We start from the raw sequence: 22,938 nt of genomic DNA on the forward strand, positions 1-22,938 counted from the left end.
GTTATCTCCATTGAATCAGAGTACTTTCCAGACACACATATTTTTTGTTGGCGGTCTCTAAGATATGACTGAAGCCACTTGATCGAATTGCAGTCAAATTGATACGCTGACAATTTATCGAGCAGCAATGAGTGATTGACAAGGTCAAACGCTTTGCTTAGATCAAGGAAAATTGTGCCCACAGCTTGTCCTGTGTCTATTGCCTTGATCCATTTTTCTGTAATGGAGATTAGTGCTGTTTCACACGAGTGGTAGTTGCGAAATCCTGACTGATTTGTATGAATTAAATTATTTTCTTCGATGTATGATCTAATGGAAAGTGAAACGTGACTCTCTAATATTTTTGACAGTGCAGGAAGAATAGATATTAGTCTTGAGTTGTTTCTGGCTGTTTTTTTTTAGCCTTTCTTGAAAATCGGTGTCAATTTAGCTGTCTTATTTAGGGCTGGAAATACTGAATTTTCAATGCTGATATTGAATATTTTTGTGAATGGTTTGGTAATTACATTAGCACTTATTTTTAGAAATTTTGGTCCAAGATCATCCAGATGTGTTGATTTACTTGTATCTAATGATTTTAATTGTTTCAGTAAAATTCTTCTGAAATAGGTGGAATAGAGAATTTTTGTGATTGTGTAATGTGTGACTGGACAAAAGACTGTAGTTTTGACCTTTGCTGGTCTGACATGTGTTCTGATATTTCATGTGCACTTTTGAATACGTTTACAAAGTAATTGTTGAATATATTGGCTGTTTCTTCAGGATTTTGGACTGGGTTCCCATTATCATCATTTATGAAATTTGTTTGATGTTTCACTGACTGACCGGACAGATCCTTAAGATTGTCCCATAGTTTATTAGGATTCGCCTTATTTTCATTAATTGTTTCATTGTAAAATGACTTTTTTGCTTTGTCTGTTAATACTAAATAGTTAAAACAAGAAGACAGATGACCTCACACATTACACACCAACACTGAGAAAACATGAGATCAGTCTGGCCACCATGAAAATGTTTCATCTCAACATCAAAATTTAAACCTCTAATCATTTCTTTAACCCTTAGCTTGCTGGCGGCAAGTGATCCGTGCAGTCTGATCATGGTCTGCACTGTTCGCTATTCAGTCAGTAAATTTTTAGTAAAACACCCCTTCAAATGATAAATGGTACTGCCCAAATTGGAAGATGGACCAGTCCATTATAGAAATTTAGCATGGTAAGGGTTAATGAAAGATTATTATCTCATCTACATGATCTTCTGCAGTAATTGGATCTCTTGATTGATGGGTTGTGTTTCTAATGCATGTCAAAACAATTGGTCACTGCTAATTGATAAACAGTGGAATCGTAAAAGAAATTTTCCTGGAGGCACGGATTTGCATTTGAACAAATGTCTACTTGTTAGTGTGTAGCTGTTTTTGGAATTTAAACTGTACTGAAACAAGTCCAATTTTTCAAATCTATCATCCAGTGTTCAGAATTTGAAATTTCCGGAAATCAGAAGTACAGTCTATATAGAAAATAGAAGGCGGAAAACTGAGACCAAGAAAGTCATCTGATTTCCAGAAGTTTTAATTTTTTTGAGGGTCTGGTATTCAGAAGTTTCACAGTAATACTATAGGTTATGAAGAAATTCCCATATAGTCCTGTAAAGTACATACCTGTTCCGCTAAAAGTTTAGCCAAATATGGGTCACTGGACTGCAATTTGTTCAGCTGTTTGATCAAAGAGTGACTGAAAATACAAAAATACATTGGTTTCAACCTGGAAAAATGTTTAATTATATGCAAGACAAAATCTTAAATGGGCTTACACAGAGACCTATTCGCCTCTTAGGGCAGGTGCAACATTCTACTCGATCTTCATTCTACAATGTATATCTTTATATATAAACCTCAAAACACCATTTGCTTGAGCAACTGGGATCATATGAGCAATTCATATAGTCCCCGACTGGTTCCCTGTATTTTCTTTGATTTGATTACTCGAAACCTTGGACACTTCAAGCATTTTGTTCACCCCTTGCAAATCTGAGTGATCAATGTCTTACTGTACCTTACCCTTTACCCTGCTGAATTTCTAAAATGGACCGGTCCATCATTCAATTTGGGCAGCACCACATATCATTCAAAGGGGTGTTCAATGAAAATTCACTACTGGTAACTGAAAAATGGACAGTGCAGATCTTGGTCTACACTGGTCGCAAAAGCAAAATCACTTGCTGCCAGCAGATTAAAGATTAAGACTTACATTAAAGCAGCAAATATATAATTTGCCATATCTTTTCAAAAAACTTGTGATGATGAAGTTTTGCCGAGTTGCCTGCACCTGCAGACCAAACACTTGTGTTAAGTTCCTTTAAAACCTATTCCAATTTTCCATTGAGAGAGCTAAATGAGAATTCAGCACTTAAAAATATAACTTTTAGACTTAAAATTTTTATGGATACCGCCCAAGTATCATGATTTTCAAAAGAAATGAAAATGTCAGAGGATAAAAGTCAAAAAAAATTGTATTTTTGAACACCTAAATATCTCTTTCACCTAAAACTTTTGTCTTACTAACAGATTATGCAGTTTCTCTATACATTTTACAACTTAATTTGTGTCTTTTTTTAACTGCATGTTTGCTTGACTGTTACAAAAGTTATCTGCATATGTAAGTAATCATACCTGTTAATTAGATGAAAGCAAAATGGGTTTGGTTGGCTGAAATTTAACTACATAAATTAGAGCTACAAGTTTTCAATCATTTACCAAATCCTGAACAAACTACATCAGCTCTCACCTAGGGTTAATCTCAAGTGTTGGTTGAAGGATTCGGAATCTTTCTTCTGGTGACTGATCAGCAATCGTTGTACGTAGAAAATGTCTGGCAGCACCCATTTCCTTAACAGTAATTACACATGGGTGACTAGATAATCTTTTGGTGATCTGAAATAAATGAAAATATACATGTTTGAAATTTTTCTTTTTCCAACTTATTATAGAAACACTTGTCCATATAACAGATAGAAATCTCTCTACTGTGTTAGTTATACAGAATGTGCCCGTCATCGAATTTGGCCTAATTGAAGGGCCATAATCCTTGAGTACCTGGGGCGATTTGGCTGGTTATCGAACCTGGCTGAGATATTATGCCCACAAACATTGTCACCAAGTTTGGTGAAGATCGGATGAACACTGTTCGACTTAGGCGGGCAGACAAGGCTGAATTCGCAGATGTCAAGTAATTCAAGGGCCATAATGCAAGAGTGCCTGGGGCGAATTTGCTGGTAATCAAACTTGGCCAAGCTATTATGCCCACAAACATTATCAGCAAGTTTGGTGAATCGGATGAAAACTGTTAGACTTAGAGAGCGGACAAGGCTAAATTTGCAGTTTTTCAAGTAATTCAAAGGTCATAATTTAAGAGTGCCTGACGTGATTTGGCTGGTTATCGAACTTGGCCAAGATATTATGCCCACAAACATTGTCAGCAAGTTTGGTGAAGATGGGATGAAATATGTTTGACTTAGAGAGTGGACATGCTTTTGGATGCCTCCCGCCCGCCACGGGTGTTCACATAATACGCCCCGCTCTTTCAGAGATGGGTGTATAATAAAATATGACAACTTTGTTTATTTATTTATTTTGTTGGGTTTAACGTCACACCAACATAATTATAGGTCATATGGTGGAGGAAGACCCCAAGTGCCCCTCCATACATTATTTCATTAACAGCGGGCACCTGGGTAGAACTACCGACCTTCCGTAAGCCAGCTGGATGGCTTCCTCACATGAAGAATTCAATGCCCCGAGTGAGGCTCAAACCCATACGACAACTTCAGCTGTACAATTACCATACTTACAAAGAATCAATTATTTTTTGTATTTTTTTGGAGGATGTGTTATGATGGGAAATGTGTCACTTAGAAACAATATGGAGTAACATAAGAAAGTGGTAAGAGAAAGAGCAACAAAAATAATTTGAGTTGAATGGGTAAGTTTTCCTCAGTGACCTTGAAATTTGGGTTGTGCTAAGCGAAAACTGTCTAGACTATTGCTAAAAAAAGTCCCCTTGCAGAGTCTGATAATGCAACAAGCAGTAATTAAGAGGTAATTGTCAAACAGAGCTTTAACCTTCTAATGTTATAAAATCTGACCCCCTATGACCATGACCTTTGGGGTAACTGAGCCCAAAGATATCTACCCTTGACCAAGTGTGTCTGTATGTTCGGGTTTAACGTCTTTTTCAACAATTTTTCAGTCATATAAACAACAGTGTCTACTTGTAGCAGTGAGCACAATGCCCAACTTTATAGTGCTACCTCTCTGGAGTATTATGCCATAGACATGTGGCATGATACCCCACCCAGTCACACTATACTGACACCAGGCTGACCAGTCCTAGCACTATCCCCTTAATGCTGAGCGCCAAGCGAGGAAGCTGCTAGTACCATTTTTTACGTCTTTGGTATGACGCAGCCGTGGATCGAACCCACGACCTCTCGCGCTCGAAGCGGACACTCTACCACTAGGCTACCGAGGCGAGGCATGCCTGGTGGTATGCCACTATAAAGGAAACAGTAAGATACAAACCTTGACCTCCTGCACTCTGTTTGTAAGTGTTGACTTTAACCAATTCATCAATGTCTCAGCTTCCTCCTGCTTTAAACTGTTCTCATCTGTAAACATAAAACGTGTATAAGCTACATTAGTGGTATAAATTAAACAAAGATATTACAGATATTACAGGTTTAGTAAAAAAATTACAAGAAAATGTTTTCAGTGCTTTTTTTTGTTTTTTTTTTCAATTACAGAACTAGTATCACAATGCTGAAAGCATATCATTAATAATTCCCCACATCAAACTGAATTAAAGGAAAAATGACATTAAATGTGTTATACTTTGTAAAGCATGTCACAAAAATTATTGCCTTTGCAGTTGTTTGTGGATCAAATTTGTCATCTCTGAACTGATAAACTGACATTTTCCACAAGTAGCTGACAAACTTCAACACACAAAGCAGGGATCAATGACAAACTAGAGCTAGCACTAAAGGTGATGAATGTACCCCCCGCATGCACTGACACAGTACATTGCAATTTGACGCACACAAGATTGCATAATTATGTGGACAGTATGTATATAGACTGTATGTATACAGTATAGTAACAAAAAACAAAGTCCCATAACTATGCAGAATATTTATCTAAAAGAATGTAACATGACCATGCACAACTAGGGTTGGTACTGATCACTTGTGTGAAGTTTCATTAAATTGTGTGCAAGGGTTTGGTAGATTAGGCACGCACAAGATTGCATATGCAGACTGTATGTACATAGTATGTTAACAAGCAACAAAGTCCCATATCTCTGCAATTTTTGTCACTGAAAGAACCTAACATGCCCCATGCACAACTACTGTTGTTACTGATCACTTGTGTGAAGTTTCATTAAATTGTGTCAAGGGGATGAGGAGAGATGGTGCGCACAAGATTGTGTCTATGTATATAGTATAGTAACAAAAAAACAAAGTCCCATAACTCTGCAAATTTTTTTTCTAAAAGAACCTAACATGCCCCATGCACAACTACTCTTGTTACTGATCACTTGTGTGAAGTTTCATTAAATTGTGTCAAGGGGATGAGGAGAGATGGTGCGCACAAGATTGTGTCTATGTATATAGTATAGTAACAAAAAAACAAAGCCCCATAACTCTGCAAATTTTTTTTCTAAAAGAACCTAACATGCCCCATGCACAACTACTGTTGGTACTGATCACTTGTGTGAAGTTTCATTAAATTCTGTCAAGGGGATAAGGAGAGATGGTGCGCACAAGATTGCATCTACGGACAGACAGACAGACAACCTGAAACCAGTATACCCCCCATTACAACTTTGTTGTCGGGGGGTACAAAGACCATTTGAGAGAAAGTTTTTATAACACAGTTTTGAAACACATATTATCTGATACAAATCAAGGTATCAAGGACTCATAACTAGGTGAAAACACAGCTTTTTCTATTCAGCTTAGACATTTTACCTTTTTCATCAACAGTGTTGGTGTTGTCTTCCTTGTCTTCCACTAATTCATTCTCTATAGATTTCAAAGTTTTCTTCTCAAACTGTCCGAGATTCATCAGTACCAATTCATCGTATGGTTCATACAAAAACAGAACTTCAGCATCTTTCTTCCGCAATGCTTCCAGGTATGGAGATCCTTCAGCAATTTCTCGACTGAAAAAGAAATATTGGTTGTTACAAAAGTTCATAAACAATCGATCTAACAAAGCCAATCTGCAAAATACACTCACATCTCTGATAGATGATCAGTTGGTTAGGTTTAACATCAAAACAGCATGAAAGTGCTTAATAGCAGACATTCAAAATTAAGTATTTTGTTTCATTTTTGCTGGGTGAGAGTTACATTTGTTGGGTTTAACGTCGCACCGACACAATTACAGGTCATATGGCGACTTTCCAGCTTTGATGGCGAAGGAAGACCCAAGGTATCCCTCCATGCATTATTTCATTATGGGCAGGCACCTGGGCAGAACCACTGACCTTCCGTAAGCCAGCTGGATGGCTTCCTCACATGAAGAATTCAACACCCCAAGTGAGGCTCGAACCCACATCTGTGAGAGGCAAGTGATTTGAAGTCAGCGACCTTAACCACTCGGCCACGGAGGGCCTGGGTGACAGTTACAATGACACAATTTAGATTATACTGCATCTTTCCAGCTTTTTATGCTGGAGGAAGACTCAAAGTACCCCTTTTTGGCACATTTTTTGGCATGGGCAGGCACCTAGGTACCGAACTTTCATAAACCAGATGGATTGCTTCCTCAGACCAAGCATGTTTTCGAGCCCACAGTGATGAGGGGCAAGTGATTTGAAGGCAGCAACCCTATCTACTTGGCCACAAAGGCAACATAAAACAAATGATTATACAAATAAAATTTTCATAATATTCATCTACTTTTCAAAAAGTCTGTTTTCTTAGTTGTGGTGCACATTCTCATTGATGTATTTGTATGACAGGGTTGAACACTGTTTTTCAAGTGTTTCAGCTATTCAACTCTGTTTTAAAACCAAACCAGTGCTTATAAATTCTATACTAGAACTTAATTCTTCTCCACAAGTAACCAGAAACTTTGACACAAACATATAAAGCAGAAGTGAAGGTGAAATGACTTCCCACTCAGCAGCATCTGTCAAACTATCACAGCCAATTTGCAACATTGATAAAAACATGAAATCGGTGCAGATATCTGACTCAGTTTGCATCCAGTTCACACCTCGTCCAAAATATCTGCAAGACTTGTAGCCACCACATTTAAATCACAATTTAACTGAAATATACTGTGAAATACTACCATACCTTGGAGCTGACAAGTAGAATATATTTCTTTTTCCTGCCTTCATTCTGCTGCAATAATCTTCAATACTGGTTTTCTCCCCTGCTGGAAGTTTGGACGACTCAAACCTAAGAAGCTTTGCGATGCCTTCCTGCCATAACAAGAAAGAAGATATATGTGTTTGTTTGATCTTACAGATTCTATTTTACATCAGTATTTCAGTTATGCAATGGTATAAAGTTAACCTAATCAATGTTCCCTGATTCTGTAACAGTAACAACTTGTTCCCCACAAGTACACTTTACCAAAGTTTCCACTATATACATATAGCGAAAAGTGACCACGCTCTCTAGTGGGCATGTTTTTTGACGAATCAAAATAATCTGAACGACCTTTGTACCAGGTCTCTCAAAGACCATATGCATGGAACTACTTTAAAATCTGGCCAGCAGTTTCATACATGAAATTTTATATATAGGGAAAAGTGACCTAAGCCCTCTGGCGGCCGCAGTTTTATTTTGACAAATCAAAATAATTCAAAGAATCCTGGTAGAAGAGCACACAAGGACCTGCATTTGTGTGAAATCATTTTAAAATCAGGCCAGCAGTTTCACACAGGAAGATTTTTATGTTTCCAATATATATATATATATATATATATATATATATATATATATATATATATATGGAAAAGTGACACCTGGCTGCCATTTTTTTTTGACGTATCCGAGTAATTTGAATGATCTTGGTAGAAGATTACATAAAGACCATTTCTGTGATATTATTTCAAAATCAGACCGGCGGTTTAGGAGGAGATGTCGTTTGAAGATTTTACTATTTTCATCTCTGGCGGCCCCTATGTGCAATCAAGCGGAACCGTTTGAATAACTTTGGTAGAAGACCATTCAAGGAACATCAGGGCCAAAGTTCATCAAAATCCATTCAGTGGTTTTGGACCAGATCTTGTTTAAAGAGATTGTTGACAACTGACGCACCCTCACACGCAAGATGAATTATGAACACAGCATGATCACAACAGCTCATCTTGAGCTCTTCGTGTTCAGGTGAGCTAAAAAGAACACCACATGTAACTACCATGAGAAACATTTCACTGAGTGCACATGTATATAATGATACAGGTAACATAACCTTTGTAAAAGCATTTTGTTACTACCTTGGGATAACTACTTATTTGTCTTAGTACTTACAAACAGCTTGGAAAACTTTTATGTCACTTTTCTGAACTATTACAACTGAACTCACAACTGTATTACAGAGATCATGTGCAAAAATACTTACTCTAGTATCCTGTTCAGGGGAGGTAACTATACCCTCTCTGAAGAATAAGCCATAGTCCTCATAGAAAGCGTGATACTCCACAGGGTCTTTCTTAGCCTTATCTTGGAAAAACTTTATCAGACGATTTGTAAGCACCTGGTTCAGCTTTCTGTAATGCACAGTATGAGAACATTGTTGCAAATATACTAAGTACATCTGTTTTCTTGTATTAACAGTGAAACATCACTCGCTTGAGCATCAGTGGCACAAGTACCAGGGCTGACTTGAGTGACTTAATGTGGTCCTTGATTGTTTTTTTTTTCTATTTTTGGAACACTTAAAACGATGGATAACTCAAGTATTTTGCTCATCCCATTGAGACTTTAAGCCAATGATGCCTTATTGCACTTGAAGAGAGAAAATGTGAACAGGAAGCTGCATCTGATAAATTACATGCACAGTCATATCAATTTAAAAAGTATCTATGGGTGCCTTCTAATTTCGGAATAGAGAACTAGGTTCCTAGCAAAGTACTGTGGTCAAAAGCGGGATATCATTGGCCTCTTTAAACTCGGTTGAATATATCTATATACAACCTCCACTTTTATATAGTAGACTGTTAATGCCCCAATGTTTCTGGATTTCTTACCATTAACAACTGACCGACAATTACAAAATAATCAAGGCCTTCACACACAGTTAATCATTTGATTTCAGCGGTCAGATGCACAGGAATTGAACCTTGAGGGTAGGATGAACCATGCTAAATCAGACAATAGATCACAAGAAGGTACATTCTTATTTAAACATGATGATGAAAATTATCCTGAACTTTTCTCATAAGAGTAGTGGCATCATGCAGCTATTTGACTCATAACGGACATCACTAATGTTCCTTCTTTCTTTAACTGACAAAAAATTACGCCATGTTACAACTGCTGCTGTTTTGATGATGTCCATGTGTAGTCAGGGAGAACGTTACTTAAGATGATTCATGAACTTCCCGATCCTATTCTGTAGTTTCAAAAAAAATTTCATTTCTTAAGTATATACTACTGCCGTTTGGGTAATAAATGTGAAGGTTTTATTCCTTTATTCTCATCAACAACTGAGAACCAAACTAAACATTCACAAATATTAAGCAGCATTATCTCTAACAGAAAAAGTCATTGTAAATTCTTCAAAATGTGAATATGGCTGTTGTCTATCATATCTGATAATAAAAGTGACACAAAAATGACCCAATCTACAGCATTCAGTTTATGTGCTGGTTTCGGTACATGTATTATGTTTAGAAACATTGAAACCAGAATATACCTGATAAGTCCACTGTCTTGTAACAATTCTCTGCTTAAATTCAGTGGGATATCCTCACTATCCACAACTCCTGTAATCAAAAATTATCAGGATCTTACATCCCTTCCTATGCAAGACAGGTGTTTTCCCAAACCAAGGGACATCGTGAAATGAAAGAACAAAAGTTAGAGTATTTATCCATGCTGTCCTGAGGATTGAGATGACATCCCCTTTCAGACTGTATAACTGTCAGCAGAAATGTAAGATCATTTTTCTTGCCTGACACATTAAAAATAGATTGCAGTGACAAATAGATTTAGGTATTTCCCAGCATAATGTATATAATTTTTGATGTAATAATATGAATAGTTCTATAGAGATGTCACTTATGTGTACACTATTTTAGAGAGGGTTTTTCCCTTTTTAAAGACAATAATATCTATCCCTGGTATGTGATTGGAAACGTGTATACTTTCCCCACTATGACTATGTACACAAGAAACAGGCGATTTCCTACCCAGACAACCTAGGTTAATGCAATTCCATTATGATATACAACAAGAGTGATCTGTACAACACATTACCCTCCATGATGACCTGTTAGAGGTAACTGGGAATGTAATTTTCAGTCACAGATATGCTGTGACCTTGACCCTTAACAACTATGAGGTAAGGATACACTGTCTTTCAGCTTGAGAATAGCTGTTTGAAGCTTTTCTTTAGCTCAATTTTTTTACCAAAGCTATGCAGTAATTATTCTTAGTGTCCCAAAAAGAGAAAGAGAGAGAGACTGGACGTTTGCCTTAATCTAGTTCGACATACCTCTTATCATGGTTTTAAAAACTCGCAACATTCCTCAAGCACGATGGCCAACTCCCCTACATTTAACCCAGGAAGGACTGTTCCTACCAGTAACATGAGATTCACAACAAGATACCTTAACCTCTCTCTACCAGGGAGGCAGCTTCAATCTGTATAACAATCATTTCAGGACACATCAGAAGTAAAGGTTTTAATCCTAAAATACACCAGGAAAAAATGAAGGCAAGAATGTTATTGAAAATTACCTTTCATGAATCTAAGCCATTTAGGTAATATCGTATTTGACTTGGACATAATCATAACTTTCCGACTGTATAATTGTAGACTGACCTCTGTCTCCCGGCTCATGTCAAACAATGCTAAAAACAAACAGAAATGATTTACATAGATTTGAAAGGTCACATCCTTGCAGGCTGATCATGGTCTGCACTGTTTGCTATTCAGTCAATAAATTTTCAGTGACCACCCCTTTGAATAACAAATGATGCTGCCCAAATTGAATGATGGACCAGTCCATTTTTAGAAATATAGCAGGGTAAGGGTAAAAGTAGCAGTCCCTTAATGACAACCAGCAACTTCTGTTCAGTTAAATATACTCCGTTTGCTATTTTGCCTTTCTCCAGTTGTTATGAAAAATAATTTTCTGTTTATGGCCAAAGGATGCTGATATCATTCATGGAGGATACATAATAGCAGGGAAATGTCCAAATGTCATTACAGGACTGGTCCATTACCTTAAGTCAAAAATGTTATTTAACATGATAGCTGTCTTGTCGATCTGCTGCAGAATAAGGCTGATAAGCTCCTCTGAGCATGAAGCAGGTTATATTCTAAGGGCATGATATCAGTATTACTTTTGTGGAAAAACTGACAATTAACATGAACATTAAACCTTGCGTTATTACAGTAATGTTTACAAAGTCACATAAAAGTACCTGACATAACAGTATTAGAACGTAAAATACTTACATGGTTTATATTGAGGTACATAGAAAATGGCCCGTATATTGAGTGGAGCATCTGTTTTATAGTGGAGACTGTATCTGGGCCTATCGTAAGTATTAGCGATCAGTCTGTAAAACTCTTCATGCATCTCTTCCGTGACTTCCCTAGGGTCAAGAGTCCATAGTGCCTTGAGAGAAACAAAACGTAAAACATTTACAGACTGTATTGCTATGTCATAACATTAAGTTATATGTCATAACCTGATGTTAGATATCATTCTAAAGAAAGACTCAATTGTACCTCTGTAAGTTAAAACTTCATTTCTATTTGTGGAAAGGCAGACATGCCGGTTTTATGGGTAAAGAATTATCGTCTGAGAGACAATACTGATTAATAGTTCAGTATCAGTTTACTCTTCAGTTATCACAGTATCAATTTACTCTTCAGTTATCACTGAAAATGTCAAAAACCCTACAATACCACATGGTCGAATAAAATATGGACCTTAAAACTTTTCAATAGCAGGATAACTCTGACTATAAAGTTTATATACAGTTTCATTTGAATTTCTTTCTCGAAGTGTGGAAGTAGTTCCAACCAAATAGAGGACCAGCACTGCCTGTGCTGTGTTCTATGAAGGGTTAGGGGAAAAAACATATACCAGCACTATCATTTGCTGTTCTATGGATGGTTAGGATAAAAAAATATACCGTAAAAATATACAATACCTGCACTACATTGACTTTCTTGCCATTCAGAAAGATAGAAACACCAACAAAGTTACTGTATTTTGTGATCACATCTATATTAGAGAATAAAAAACATTCAATCAATCAATGTTTTAAAATAATCAAAATGTAGTTTTCATGTTTTTGGTTTTACTGGGTTAAATTACTCATCCGAAGTCATATGGTGTCTTTAAATATTTCTTCCCTGTGCTTGAGCACCTCGTGTTTTCTTCCCCCAATAAAGACAGGAAAGACCCATATAATGTAAACTGTGAAGCTGCAACTTAAAACCAAACAAAAAAAACCCATCTAAATTCTATGGCAACTTTCTATTTTCTTTTATAAGTGGTCAGAGGCAAGTGATTTGAAGCCAGCAACCTTAACCTCCTTGCCATGGTGGCTTGGACAAAATTATGAACAAACAAGAGCAATAAGCTCTGTACACCAAACAGATTTCAGTCTTCCCAGTGGTGTTCATTAAAGAAAAGCTGCACTGTATTTCTATTTGATATACTGTATTATCTTCTTCATCATTTTTTATTTTTCAAAATACTATAAATTAGGTACTATTCATAATGATTATATATTCCCTAATATTCACAAACACATGTTTTTTGTACAGTGAAGATCTGTTTGTTTGTTTTTGGGTTAATGCCATTTTTCAACAGTATTTCAGTTAAGTAACAGCAGGCAGTTAACCTAACCAGTGTTCCTTGATTCTGTACCAGTACAAACCTGTTGTCCGCAAGTAACTGCCAACTTCCACACATGTATGAATCAGAGATGGAGGACGACTGATGTCTTTTATCATATCATCACGGAGAACATATGCCATGCCCGGGGATCAAACTCACAACCCTGAGATCCATAGATCTGCGCTCTCCCTATTGAGCTAAGTGGGCCTGCTAAACAAGCTACTGTGAAATCATTATTATTCGTGGGGGATTAATTTTTGTGGATTTCGTGGTTGAGCTCAACCACGAATTTAAGTCCCAACGAACAAATTATGCCCACGATTTTTAATTGCACGCAAAGTCGCCAAACAAGACACCATAGCCGTTCGACCTGATCCGTAGTTGTATGCATGCGGCCTGTACTGACCTGCAGCTTTCGTGTAGTTTATGGAGACTCCATCAACGATAAACGTAAGTATGCGTGGGAACAAAACCGACTATTTCATTTACAAATGTACCCGTGGTTTGCTTATGACAAGTTTGTCAAAGTGAAAGTAGATACTAAGTATAGAAGTTTGACGTAGCGTCACGTGCCACCTGCACTATAATACGGCTGTTATATGATTTTTTTCGGTCCCACTATGCAATGTTTATACACTAGCCTTTATTTTTACTGACATGTAGTAAAATACTACGACTTTGGAACTATTAAATATTACAAATTAATTGTAAGATTCGTATCCGATGCATTAATTCCTAATTCACATTACACGTTTCTCGGCAGGAAATAACACATGCACAAGTTCAACTTCTTGTAGTTTTAGATGCAGACGCGCCATTCATTTTGAAAAAAAAGTCGGACCAGTTTATAATAGCTTATATAAGAATTATTATGGTTATACTAGCACTATTTAAATGTATAATAGTGTGTTTTAGTTTGCAGTACAATAAGTAGTTCTTGTTTTAAACACGATCAAATGATCAACTTTATATTTGTTTCGATCATGAATGCTAATCGTGCAAGGTGCTACGGTTTTGACACTTTTTAATTGGCGCCGACTTTTCTCATTGAATATTTCACAGTTTTAAAAAGTTTTGCAAATTAGGGGTCGTATGATTATAGATAACGCAGTCGTTAATCGGCACATGATCACTCGCTAATCTCCCGCGGCGTCGATTGCAAATTCGGTAACCATGGTAGCGCTGTTTGACACATGTAGGTTTCACATGTTAGGACAGAAGTACTAGTAGATTTATTCATGTGGAAATAATTATTTTTTTTATTTTTTTTTCTTTCAAAAATTGAAAATCCACGAATTTACGTCCCCACGAAACAGCCGTTTTTGTCAAACCACGAAATTTCGTGCCGACGAAATTAAATGATTTCACAGTAATTCAAAACTTTGTGAAATATTAGGAAACACTTTACAAGAACAAACAACATGAAGCACAAATTCTTCACAACACAAATATTTCTGTTTTCTAACAAAATGTGAAATAAAAATAATGCCAAAACTGCCAAATCTACTGTAACACATTAGATTCGTATTTTCTGCCATTGAGTAATACAGGAAGATTAAACAAGCCTACCTTTGATGTAGCTCTCCACACAGAATTCATGACTCTCTGGCTTCAAATGTATGACAATCTTGGTTCCTCTCTGTACCCCCTCTGCCTCTGCTAGCTCATAGGTACCAGTGCTGAAACAGGGAACCAAAATAAGCTTTCTCAAACTTACGCAATCATAAAAGTTATGTCTCTATTTGGCAATGATTTTTGTGTGTGACTAAAGCAGCAGGAACCTTGTTTGCATATCTTAACCTTTACCCTGCTAAATTTCTAAAATGGACTGGTCCATCATTCAATTTGGGCAGTACCATTTATTATTCAAAGGGGAGTTCATTGAAAATTTGATGACTGAACAGCGAACAGTGCAGACCATGATTTTGGTCTGCACTGGTCGCAAAGGCAGAAACACATGCTATCAGCAGGCTAAAGGTTAAAGACTGCCGAGAACTCAGTGAATCACTGTTTTTAGTTTTTATTTAGAACAACTGCTTGTTTGTCTGTTTGTTTTGGTTTAGTGTAATTTTTCAACAGTATTTCAGTTATAAAATGGCAGGTTAACCAGTGTTCCTGGATTCTGTACCAGTACTGACCTGTTTTCATAAGTAAATGCCATTTTCTCCACATGAATTAGACGTTTAGGGACAGAATTACTTCAGACACATCTTTCATCAAATCGCCACAAAGAAGATACGCATTGAAGATTTGTAGATCTGCAATCTTCCTAAAACAACTGTAGAAAGTTTTCTAAAATATGCCAAAATGCTCCATGCATTTTCTGGTGGGGACAAAACAAACCAAATTTTTCTTCAGTGTACAGACGAGAGTTCAATCTTCATTTCAATCATACAACACTCACTTCTATAGTGTGCCTGATGTTTTAAGTGCTTTTAATGAGAAGAGTAAAACACCAAACATTGGAATGAGCAAACTGCTCAAGTTATCATAGGTTTAAATTATCAGGAGAAAAGCTGGCAGCACAAGAGTTGGTCCAGTCACCCCTGGTGCACAAGCCATTGATGTTTGAGCTGGCTGTGTTTCGCTGTACTTTAACAAGTTTAGGACTGGATGAGTTATGTATTAACATTGTGTGACCTACCCATCTGAGGACCATTTGAATGCCTTAGATCCAGGCTTGTATGATTTGCTGTACACATCAACCTGATGTCCTACCATGAATGACGAGTAGAAACCCACACCAAACTGACCAATAATATTCTTGTTTGCATCCGAACTGTCCTTCAGTGTGTCTAAGAAAGCCTGAAAATAAACATTTCATTTTTGTGAGGTTCATTATGTTGCACAATCTACAATGCAAGCTGACTGTTCAATTTTTGACTTTCAGCTAGCAGTCAGCATATCCTATTTTGCTACACTGCTCTTGCAATGGGAAAATATCTATTTTTGTTGGTATTTAACTTAAGGGTCTGACCAAAGTCATTGGAGATAAATCTGTCTTATTTGTTTGTTTGTGTTGTGTTTAACGTCGCACCAGCACAATTATAGGTGACTTTCAAGCTTTTATGGTGAAGAAAGACCAAAGGTGCCTCTGTGTGCAATATTTCATCATGGGTGGGTACCTGGGTAGAACCACATGAAATTGTGGATTTCCAATTATAAATACAAATCTGAAGGGCACATTTTGTTCATTCTGATATAAGAAAAGATCAATCAGGGCCTTTTTGGAAGAACCCTAATGGAAGCAAATATAGATACATCAGCAACTATGTTCTTGCTAGGTAAGAAATGTCAATAATCAAGTTGTCACAGGCTGAATATTTCATATAGTTTAATGTTCAAGTCTGATGCGGCATTCCATAGTTTTTAACACTAAACAATTGCAAATGTGTCATAATCGAATGTGTTTGGTTTTAACCTTATTACTTGTCTTCAGTTATTGATAGTGAATGTACACCCATGGCGGAGAATGCCATTTTTTTTTGTTTTTGTTGGGTTCAACATCACATCAACACCTATAATGTCCCATGGTGGCTTTCCAGCTTTTGATGGTGGAGGAAGACCCCCAGGTGCCCCTCTATGTATTATTTCAGCACAGGTGGGCACCTTGAGAAAACCACCGACTTTCTGTGAGCCAGCTGGATGGCTTCTTCTCATAAAGAATTCAATGCCCCGACCGAGGCTCAAACACATGTCGGTAAGGGGCAAGTGATTTGAAGTCTGCGACCTTAACCACTCCACCACAGAGGCCTCCGTAGATTGTCAAAGTTCACTGAAGCAAATGCCATTATCATTTAAATATCAAATATTAGATACCAACTAATAAGCCAACTGTTAGAAGAGTAGCAAATAGAAAGCATATCTAATCAGGAAAATATATATGCATTTGTAACAGTGAACACACAGATCTATTCTTTATCGATTACTCACTGTTATCCAGGCACTGTCATATCTATTGAAGGCATCTGAGCAACAAAATGATGACACATTATTTTGACCTAGCTCAACTTTTATGTGGGAAGTTGGCCATTTAGATAAGACAATAGCAAATAATGATGTACTTTTCAGTAATTTCATTTACTGTACATTTATCTTCATTCTTAATACCACAATAACAAAGTATGTATTATGGACTTACTATGACCCTATTTACCTCACTGTAAGTATGCATTTATTCAGTTTGGATGTACTTTTCTTATCCTATTGTTCATAAACTGAACTATGAAATTATATTTTCAAAAGATATCCATATAAACTGTTACTATATTGGGAGTATGAAACAAAGCTAAAACATCTGACAGATGGGTTTTCACTACACAGCTCAGTTGTGGAGATGTGGAGATGTATTACCACAGGTTATAAGCCCTAATTACATTGCTTGACACAATTACGAAATCACCGAATAATAATGATTTAGTAGAATTCTGTTGAAATATGACAATGAATAAAATAAACAAGGGACTTCTGCCTTGCTTCCTTACAAAATGACATTCACACCAGGAAACATGTCAGTTTCATTACAAAGTATAGAAAATTCAATGTACCCAGTTTAATAATAACCATGCATATAGTATCATAAAACATACTTTTGAGCCGGAATGTGCAATAGTTCCAAGGTTTTCTATCATTTCTTCACGTGTCATACCAATTCCTGTATCCTAAAATATGAAAATATTATATTTTTTATTGGTTGCATGAAAAATCATTAACACATCTTTAAAGACTGATATTATAAAACTTTCTATTTTATCACTATTTTAGTCACATGACCCAGTCCAGGTCTTTAATGGTGACTCTTTCATGGTGGATGGAAGTAGAACCACCTGCCTTTAGACGTCAGCTGCATGGCATTTTCACACGAGAACACATGCTGGTCTCAAACCAACACTGACGAGGGACAAGTGATTCAAAATCGGTTTATACAAATGTTCAGATTTACATTTTTGTAACATCCCGCAGGTATCTTGGTAGCTGTTAAAAGAAAGATCTCCTGTTTTCTATCTGCTTTATCCCAACATGTAAAAGTATCAGATATTAGTTTCATGTAACTGCTTTGCAAAGTGAAAACAGGGCTCTGTTAGTGTTCTGAAAATTTTAAGGAGACTGGCAATCTAACAGAACAAGAGCTGTCGGAGGACAGCAACGCTTGACTATTCAACAGCCTTAGTTTAAACATATTTTTATTCCGAAAAGCATGAAATATCTACAATACAACATTTCAGGAATTGGACAGAAAGCTATATTAGCTTTAACAGCCTTGTCAATTGAATGAATACAAAAGTCGAAAAAGGGGCATAATTTAGTAAAAATGCAAAACAGTGTTATTGAACCTGCATAATGCTTATCGGCTCATGACAGTGGACAAGTGTGTGAAGTTTCAATTCATTCCCATTAGTGGATACTAGGATACCAGCTTATACAGTGGAACTTTCGAAAACCGGACCTTCTGAAAACCGGAAACCTTTGAAAACCGCACAAAACCTGAAGTCCCGTTTTTTCTTGTTCTTATTTCTATATATTTTTAATTTTTGAAAACCGGAACTTCCGAATTCCGAAAACCAGACAATTTTTGAAGGACCATTTATATTTTAACACTTAAATTGACTTCCGAAAACCGGACAGCAAAATATTTGCCGGATTAAAAGTGTCACCTGTAAATCCAAAAACATCCATGGCAAGTTGTCAACATGTTCTTTTGTGCATCTATTTGTGGCGCATGTTTATTTTGACATGCATTATAATAACAATGATCATTTGATCCAAAAGTAAAGAAGTAATTGGCCATTAATTTGTTTTCAATTTATGAAAACGTGATGATTTAAAAACCTTAAGTGTGAAAAACCTTCTTAATGTTGAATGAAAGATCGATGTTTTAATTGATTCAGTAACATCGAGTAAACAATGCATTATAAACATCAATTAAATATTGATAAACTCGGACTTCAATGACGGACAAACGGACAGGACAATCACTATATGCCTCCCGCATCAGTAGATGCCGGGGGCATAAAAATGACACCAAAAATATTTCAGAAATAATTTTATACCTGGATAGTAATAGTTTTCTTCTGTTCGTCACCAGCAATATCTATCTCCAGGGGGAGGTGACTGTCTTCTACATTCTCCTCCGCCATTTGCCTGTAGCGTAACTTCTCCAGTGCATCACTTGAGTTCGAAATCAACTCTCGTATAAATACCTGAAATCAACATTAAATTATTCAATAAGATGTGACTTTTGCTGAATGAAATAATTCTTGTAATGAACAGAAATTACAAAACTTAAAACAGCCTCTATATGTCATCACGGCCCAAGGTTACAAAACTGAGTTTGGGAATCAGTCTCCGAATTCAAGCATCCCAATGATTGTTTCCAAACACAAATTTGAAATCAACCAATGGCAATGACACATTCTAAGACTGTTCTCCAAACTCAGTTCCATAATCTTGGACCCAGTACTTAAGATTATTTTAAATGGAAGCGTGCAAATATGAATAAATTAAAGCTACTTTTCTATAAAAGAAAGGATTTTGATGTTCAAAATATACTTCATTTTAAAAGCAATGTAGTGAAATCAGTTAATTCAGTGGACATGAAATTTCATGGTGTTGGACCAACACTGCTCTTTCTTCAGGAATATAGAGTTTTTAGTTTCAACTTTCAAAGACGAAATGAACGTGCATCTAATTCATTTGCTGGGACTAATTTTGGGGGACTTTTGCAGTCTTGCCAATCTGTATAAATTAGTCCCAGGCAGTATATAGTATAAACAACAATGACAGCAAACCTCTTTCTCACTGTATAGTGATCTCGCCACAATGTCCAACAGTTTTCTGGTCTCTGCCTGAAACTCGAGCTTGTCAGATGGACCTGATGTACAACAAAACATAAAATCTTAATATATATTCAAATAATTATTAGCAACTTTTATTTATTTCTTTATACAACTTTCTGGACACTTACCTGATCCAAATGATGGATTTGTATCATTTTCTACTTTCATATAAATTTTAAACATATAAACTTTTTAGAATCAGTCTTGAGAACTTGTTTCTGGCAGGACTTAGGCAGTGCAATGCTCTGCTGGTGAAACACAGGTGTCCTGAATTTTTAAACCAAAGTTGTTGTCTCGATCGTGTTAGCCATTATCACCTATCATACTGGAACAATATCACCTCTAATATTTGAACAATCCTGTAAAAAAAGTGTGACCCTTGGCCCATCAATAAGATCTTTTGATTAAATAACCCAAAAATCTATCAGAGTTTCAATGGAATAACCTTTAGATCTTTCTGTATTTTTGATGATAGTATGAAAATCTTCTTCCTCCTTCTCCTCCTTTTCTGTATTTGTACTTTCTTCTGCAGACCAACATGACACACTTGTGTGAAATCCTTTTGATTGTTGCCATGGTAACACAGAGCCACACTGGTATATTGGGATCTTGGTCAGGTTGTCTACAAAAAGAATTAGCTTGTGATAAAATATTTGTTTTTCAATTAATAAAGGATTCTATTTGTTTCAGTGTATACACCACTAATGAAACGATTGCATATATGTTGTTCAGTTAGAGAAATATATTTTGATCTTACATGTAAAACTGCCAAAATTTCTTTTTATTTCATGAATTCTTACGACTTTTAGCTGTAACAAATCAAAGAGCATAGCATTTTATGACGAAAAATACCAACTGTCTGTGGCAGGAATTGAACCATGGTCACTGGGGTGCTAGTCCAATGCTCTAACCACTGAGCCAAAGTGTTGACTCTCTGATGCAGTTGTCAGAGATTGGCTTTAAACGTATCAGCTATGTGTAAGTGACCGTAACAGACTCTAACAGTACCGGTATTTTCAAAGGGTTTATCCAAATTATAGCAATTTTACTCACACAACATCAAGTACATGATGTTATATCATGGAACTATGTTGAAAAATTGTCAAATAGTTCTTAAGAAGTTTCCAAGTTTCTTTCACATTTTATTAACTTGGAGCTTTGTGTTATCTATATACATCTACATCTTTACTGAAAGATACTTTGGCAATTGCAAAATTTCAGATTACTATAATTCATATTCTTTCGCATTCAAGTGTAGTTCTGTACCAGTGAAAAATAAAGTTGTCACTGATATTTTCACTGCTTTGAAACAGTGAAAATATAAACTTTATAGTTTATTTCACAGATATATTACAATACTTCACTGAAAGCACTACTTGGTAAATAAAATTCAGTATTAAAACTGTCAATTCTATCTCATGCTGAGACCAAGACTGAAGCTGAACAAATTGATAGAGGATATTTGTTTGTTTCAATGTAAGATTTAAATATATCTTTCACGAGTGAGCACCTGATGCAATATTTTCATGAGTGGCATAATGGTGAGTGAAAATGTAAGATATGGTGTTCATGTAAGATATCTTATCTTACAGTAGAACAAACAAATCTTTTTTTAATTTAGTGTTTTGACTCCATTTACCTATTTTATAGTTTCTTTCCAGTGAAAAATATATAGTGAACATACAAGATATATTTCACTCTAATATTTCGGTATTTCACTGAAAAAACATACAATAAATGAGCCGTGCCATGGGAAAACCAACATAGTGGGTATGCGACCAGCATGGATCCAGACCAGCCTGCGCATCTGCGCAGTCTGGCCAGGATCCATGCTGTTCGCTAACAGTTTCTCCAATTCCAATAGGCTTTAAAAGCGAACAGCATGGAGCCTGACCAGACTTCGTGGATGCGCAGGCTGGTCTGGATCCATGCTGGTCGCAAAGCCACTATGTTGGTTTTCTCATGGCACGGCTCAAATTAATTTTCTTTTCCATAACTGTAGGATACTGGTACTATGAAATCAAATATATTGCAAAACTGCTACAATTATGCTACAGAAATTGCTGACATTGATATAGCCTGCAAGTTCTTTGTTGAAGTGAACATGACCGAAAACAGATTGGTCCATTTTTTTTATTGACTGCCAATCTTTAATTTAATCTACATTTTGTAAAGAAGTTCCAAAAGGCAAAAAAAAGCTAATCAAAAACACTAACAAATAGACAAAGTAAGCAACAACAGAAATGAGTCTGCCTGACATATAAAGTTATAAAAGTACTGAAAGCAAGTTTTAGACATAGGAAACATCTTTATTTTTTTATTAGAAAAGGCAAATACTATTCAAGGTATCTTTATCAGAGCTGAATGGAGAAAAAGACGTGGAACTTTGTCTGCTTTGATTCAACTGTGATAATGTCAAAATTGTGCATGCAGAGTTTTTTTTTTTTTCAATTTTAGCATCTGGGTTATCATTTATTTTATTTTATTTATTTATTTATTTGGGTTTTACGGCACACCAACACAGTATAGGTTATATGGCGCCAAACAGGACTACAACTTTTGGTTCCACATCTCATTTACATTGAAATAAAAACATGAGGTATGGAATCAAAATTTGCATACCTGCTGGAATAACAGAGTTACAGCAAAACCAAGTGTTAAGACCCTATTAGTTGCCTCTTATGATCATGCAAGGGTAAGGCAGTGGTTTCAATTCTTTTCAAACACAGATCGTCCCATAACCACATGACTTGATGAGATATTTGTAGAAATTTTCATAATATTTTTTCAACAGTCATCAGCACTGTGTTCAAGTGTGTTGCATTTCCACAGTAACCCAATACACTGTCATATGAAAAAGGCTGTGACATCTGGAAGTCTAAACTTTTGTCACTGTCTTCAATGGGACAACTTATATGAATTTATAACTTGTATGTTCATATTTTTTTCCCATTTATTTCATTTCAATAGTTTTTAACACATTGCTTGTGGGCAAT

The 22,938-nt window shown here is 36.2% G+C and overlaps 1 protein-coding gene across 2 annotated transcripts in view; it reads right to left on the minus strand.

The window, feature by feature from the left end:
• The window catches only part of LOC128556891 (heat shock protein 75 kDa, mitochondrial-like), a 42,758-nt gene that overhangs the window by 16,843 nt on the left and 2,977 nt on the right, over nucleotides 1-22,938 (minus strand). For both annotated transcript variants that reach the window (XR_008370884.1, XM_053542779.1), the window contains exons 2-17: nucleotides 20,388-20,564; nucleotides 19,895-19,977; nucleotides 19,157-19,306; nucleotides 17,696-17,767; nucleotides 15,751-15,911; nucleotides 14,676-14,785; nucleotides 12,412-12,485; nucleotides 11,708-11,870; nucleotides 10,984-11,097; nucleotides 9,938-10,007; nucleotides 8,642-8,789; nucleotides 7,366-7,493; nucleotides 6,028-6,221; nucleotides 4,580-4,665; nucleotides 2,787-2,932; nucleotides 1,661-1,733 (exon numbers count right to left, since the gene is read on the minus strand). Coding sequence is in view for 1 of the 2 variants with exons in the window: in XM_053542779.1 (XP_053398754.1) it covers nucleotides 1,661-1,733; nucleotides 2,787-2,932; nucleotides 4,580-4,665; nucleotides 6,028-6,221; nucleotides 7,366-7,493; nucleotides 8,642-8,789; nucleotides 9,938-10,007; nucleotides 10,984-11,097; nucleotides 11,708-11,870; nucleotides 12,412-12,485; nucleotides 14,676-14,785; nucleotides 15,751-15,911; nucleotides 17,696-17,767; nucleotides 19,157-19,306; nucleotides 19,895-19,977; nucleotides 20,388-20,564 (1,949 nt within the window). In the remaining variant the exon portion in view is untranslated. The remainder of the gene's footprint in view (nucleotides 1-1,660; nucleotides 1,734-2,786; nucleotides 2,933-4,579; nucleotides 4,666-6,027; nucleotides 6,222-7,365; nucleotides 7,494-8,641; nucleotides 8,790-9,937; nucleotides 10,008-10,983; nucleotides 11,098-11,707; nucleotides 11,871-12,411; nucleotides 12,486-14,675; nucleotides 14,786-15,750; nucleotides 15,912-17,695; nucleotides 17,768-19,156; nucleotides 19,307-19,894; nucleotides 19,978-20,387; nucleotides 20,565-22,938) is intronic.

Source organism: Mercenaria mercenaria, chromosome 5, assembly GCF_021730395.1.
Source record: "Mercenaria mercenaria strain notata chromosome 5, MADL_Memer_1, whole genome shotgun sequence".
Lineage (NCBI taxonomy): Eukaryota > Metazoa > Mollusca > Bivalvia > Venerida > Veneridae > Mercenaria > Mercenaria mercenaria.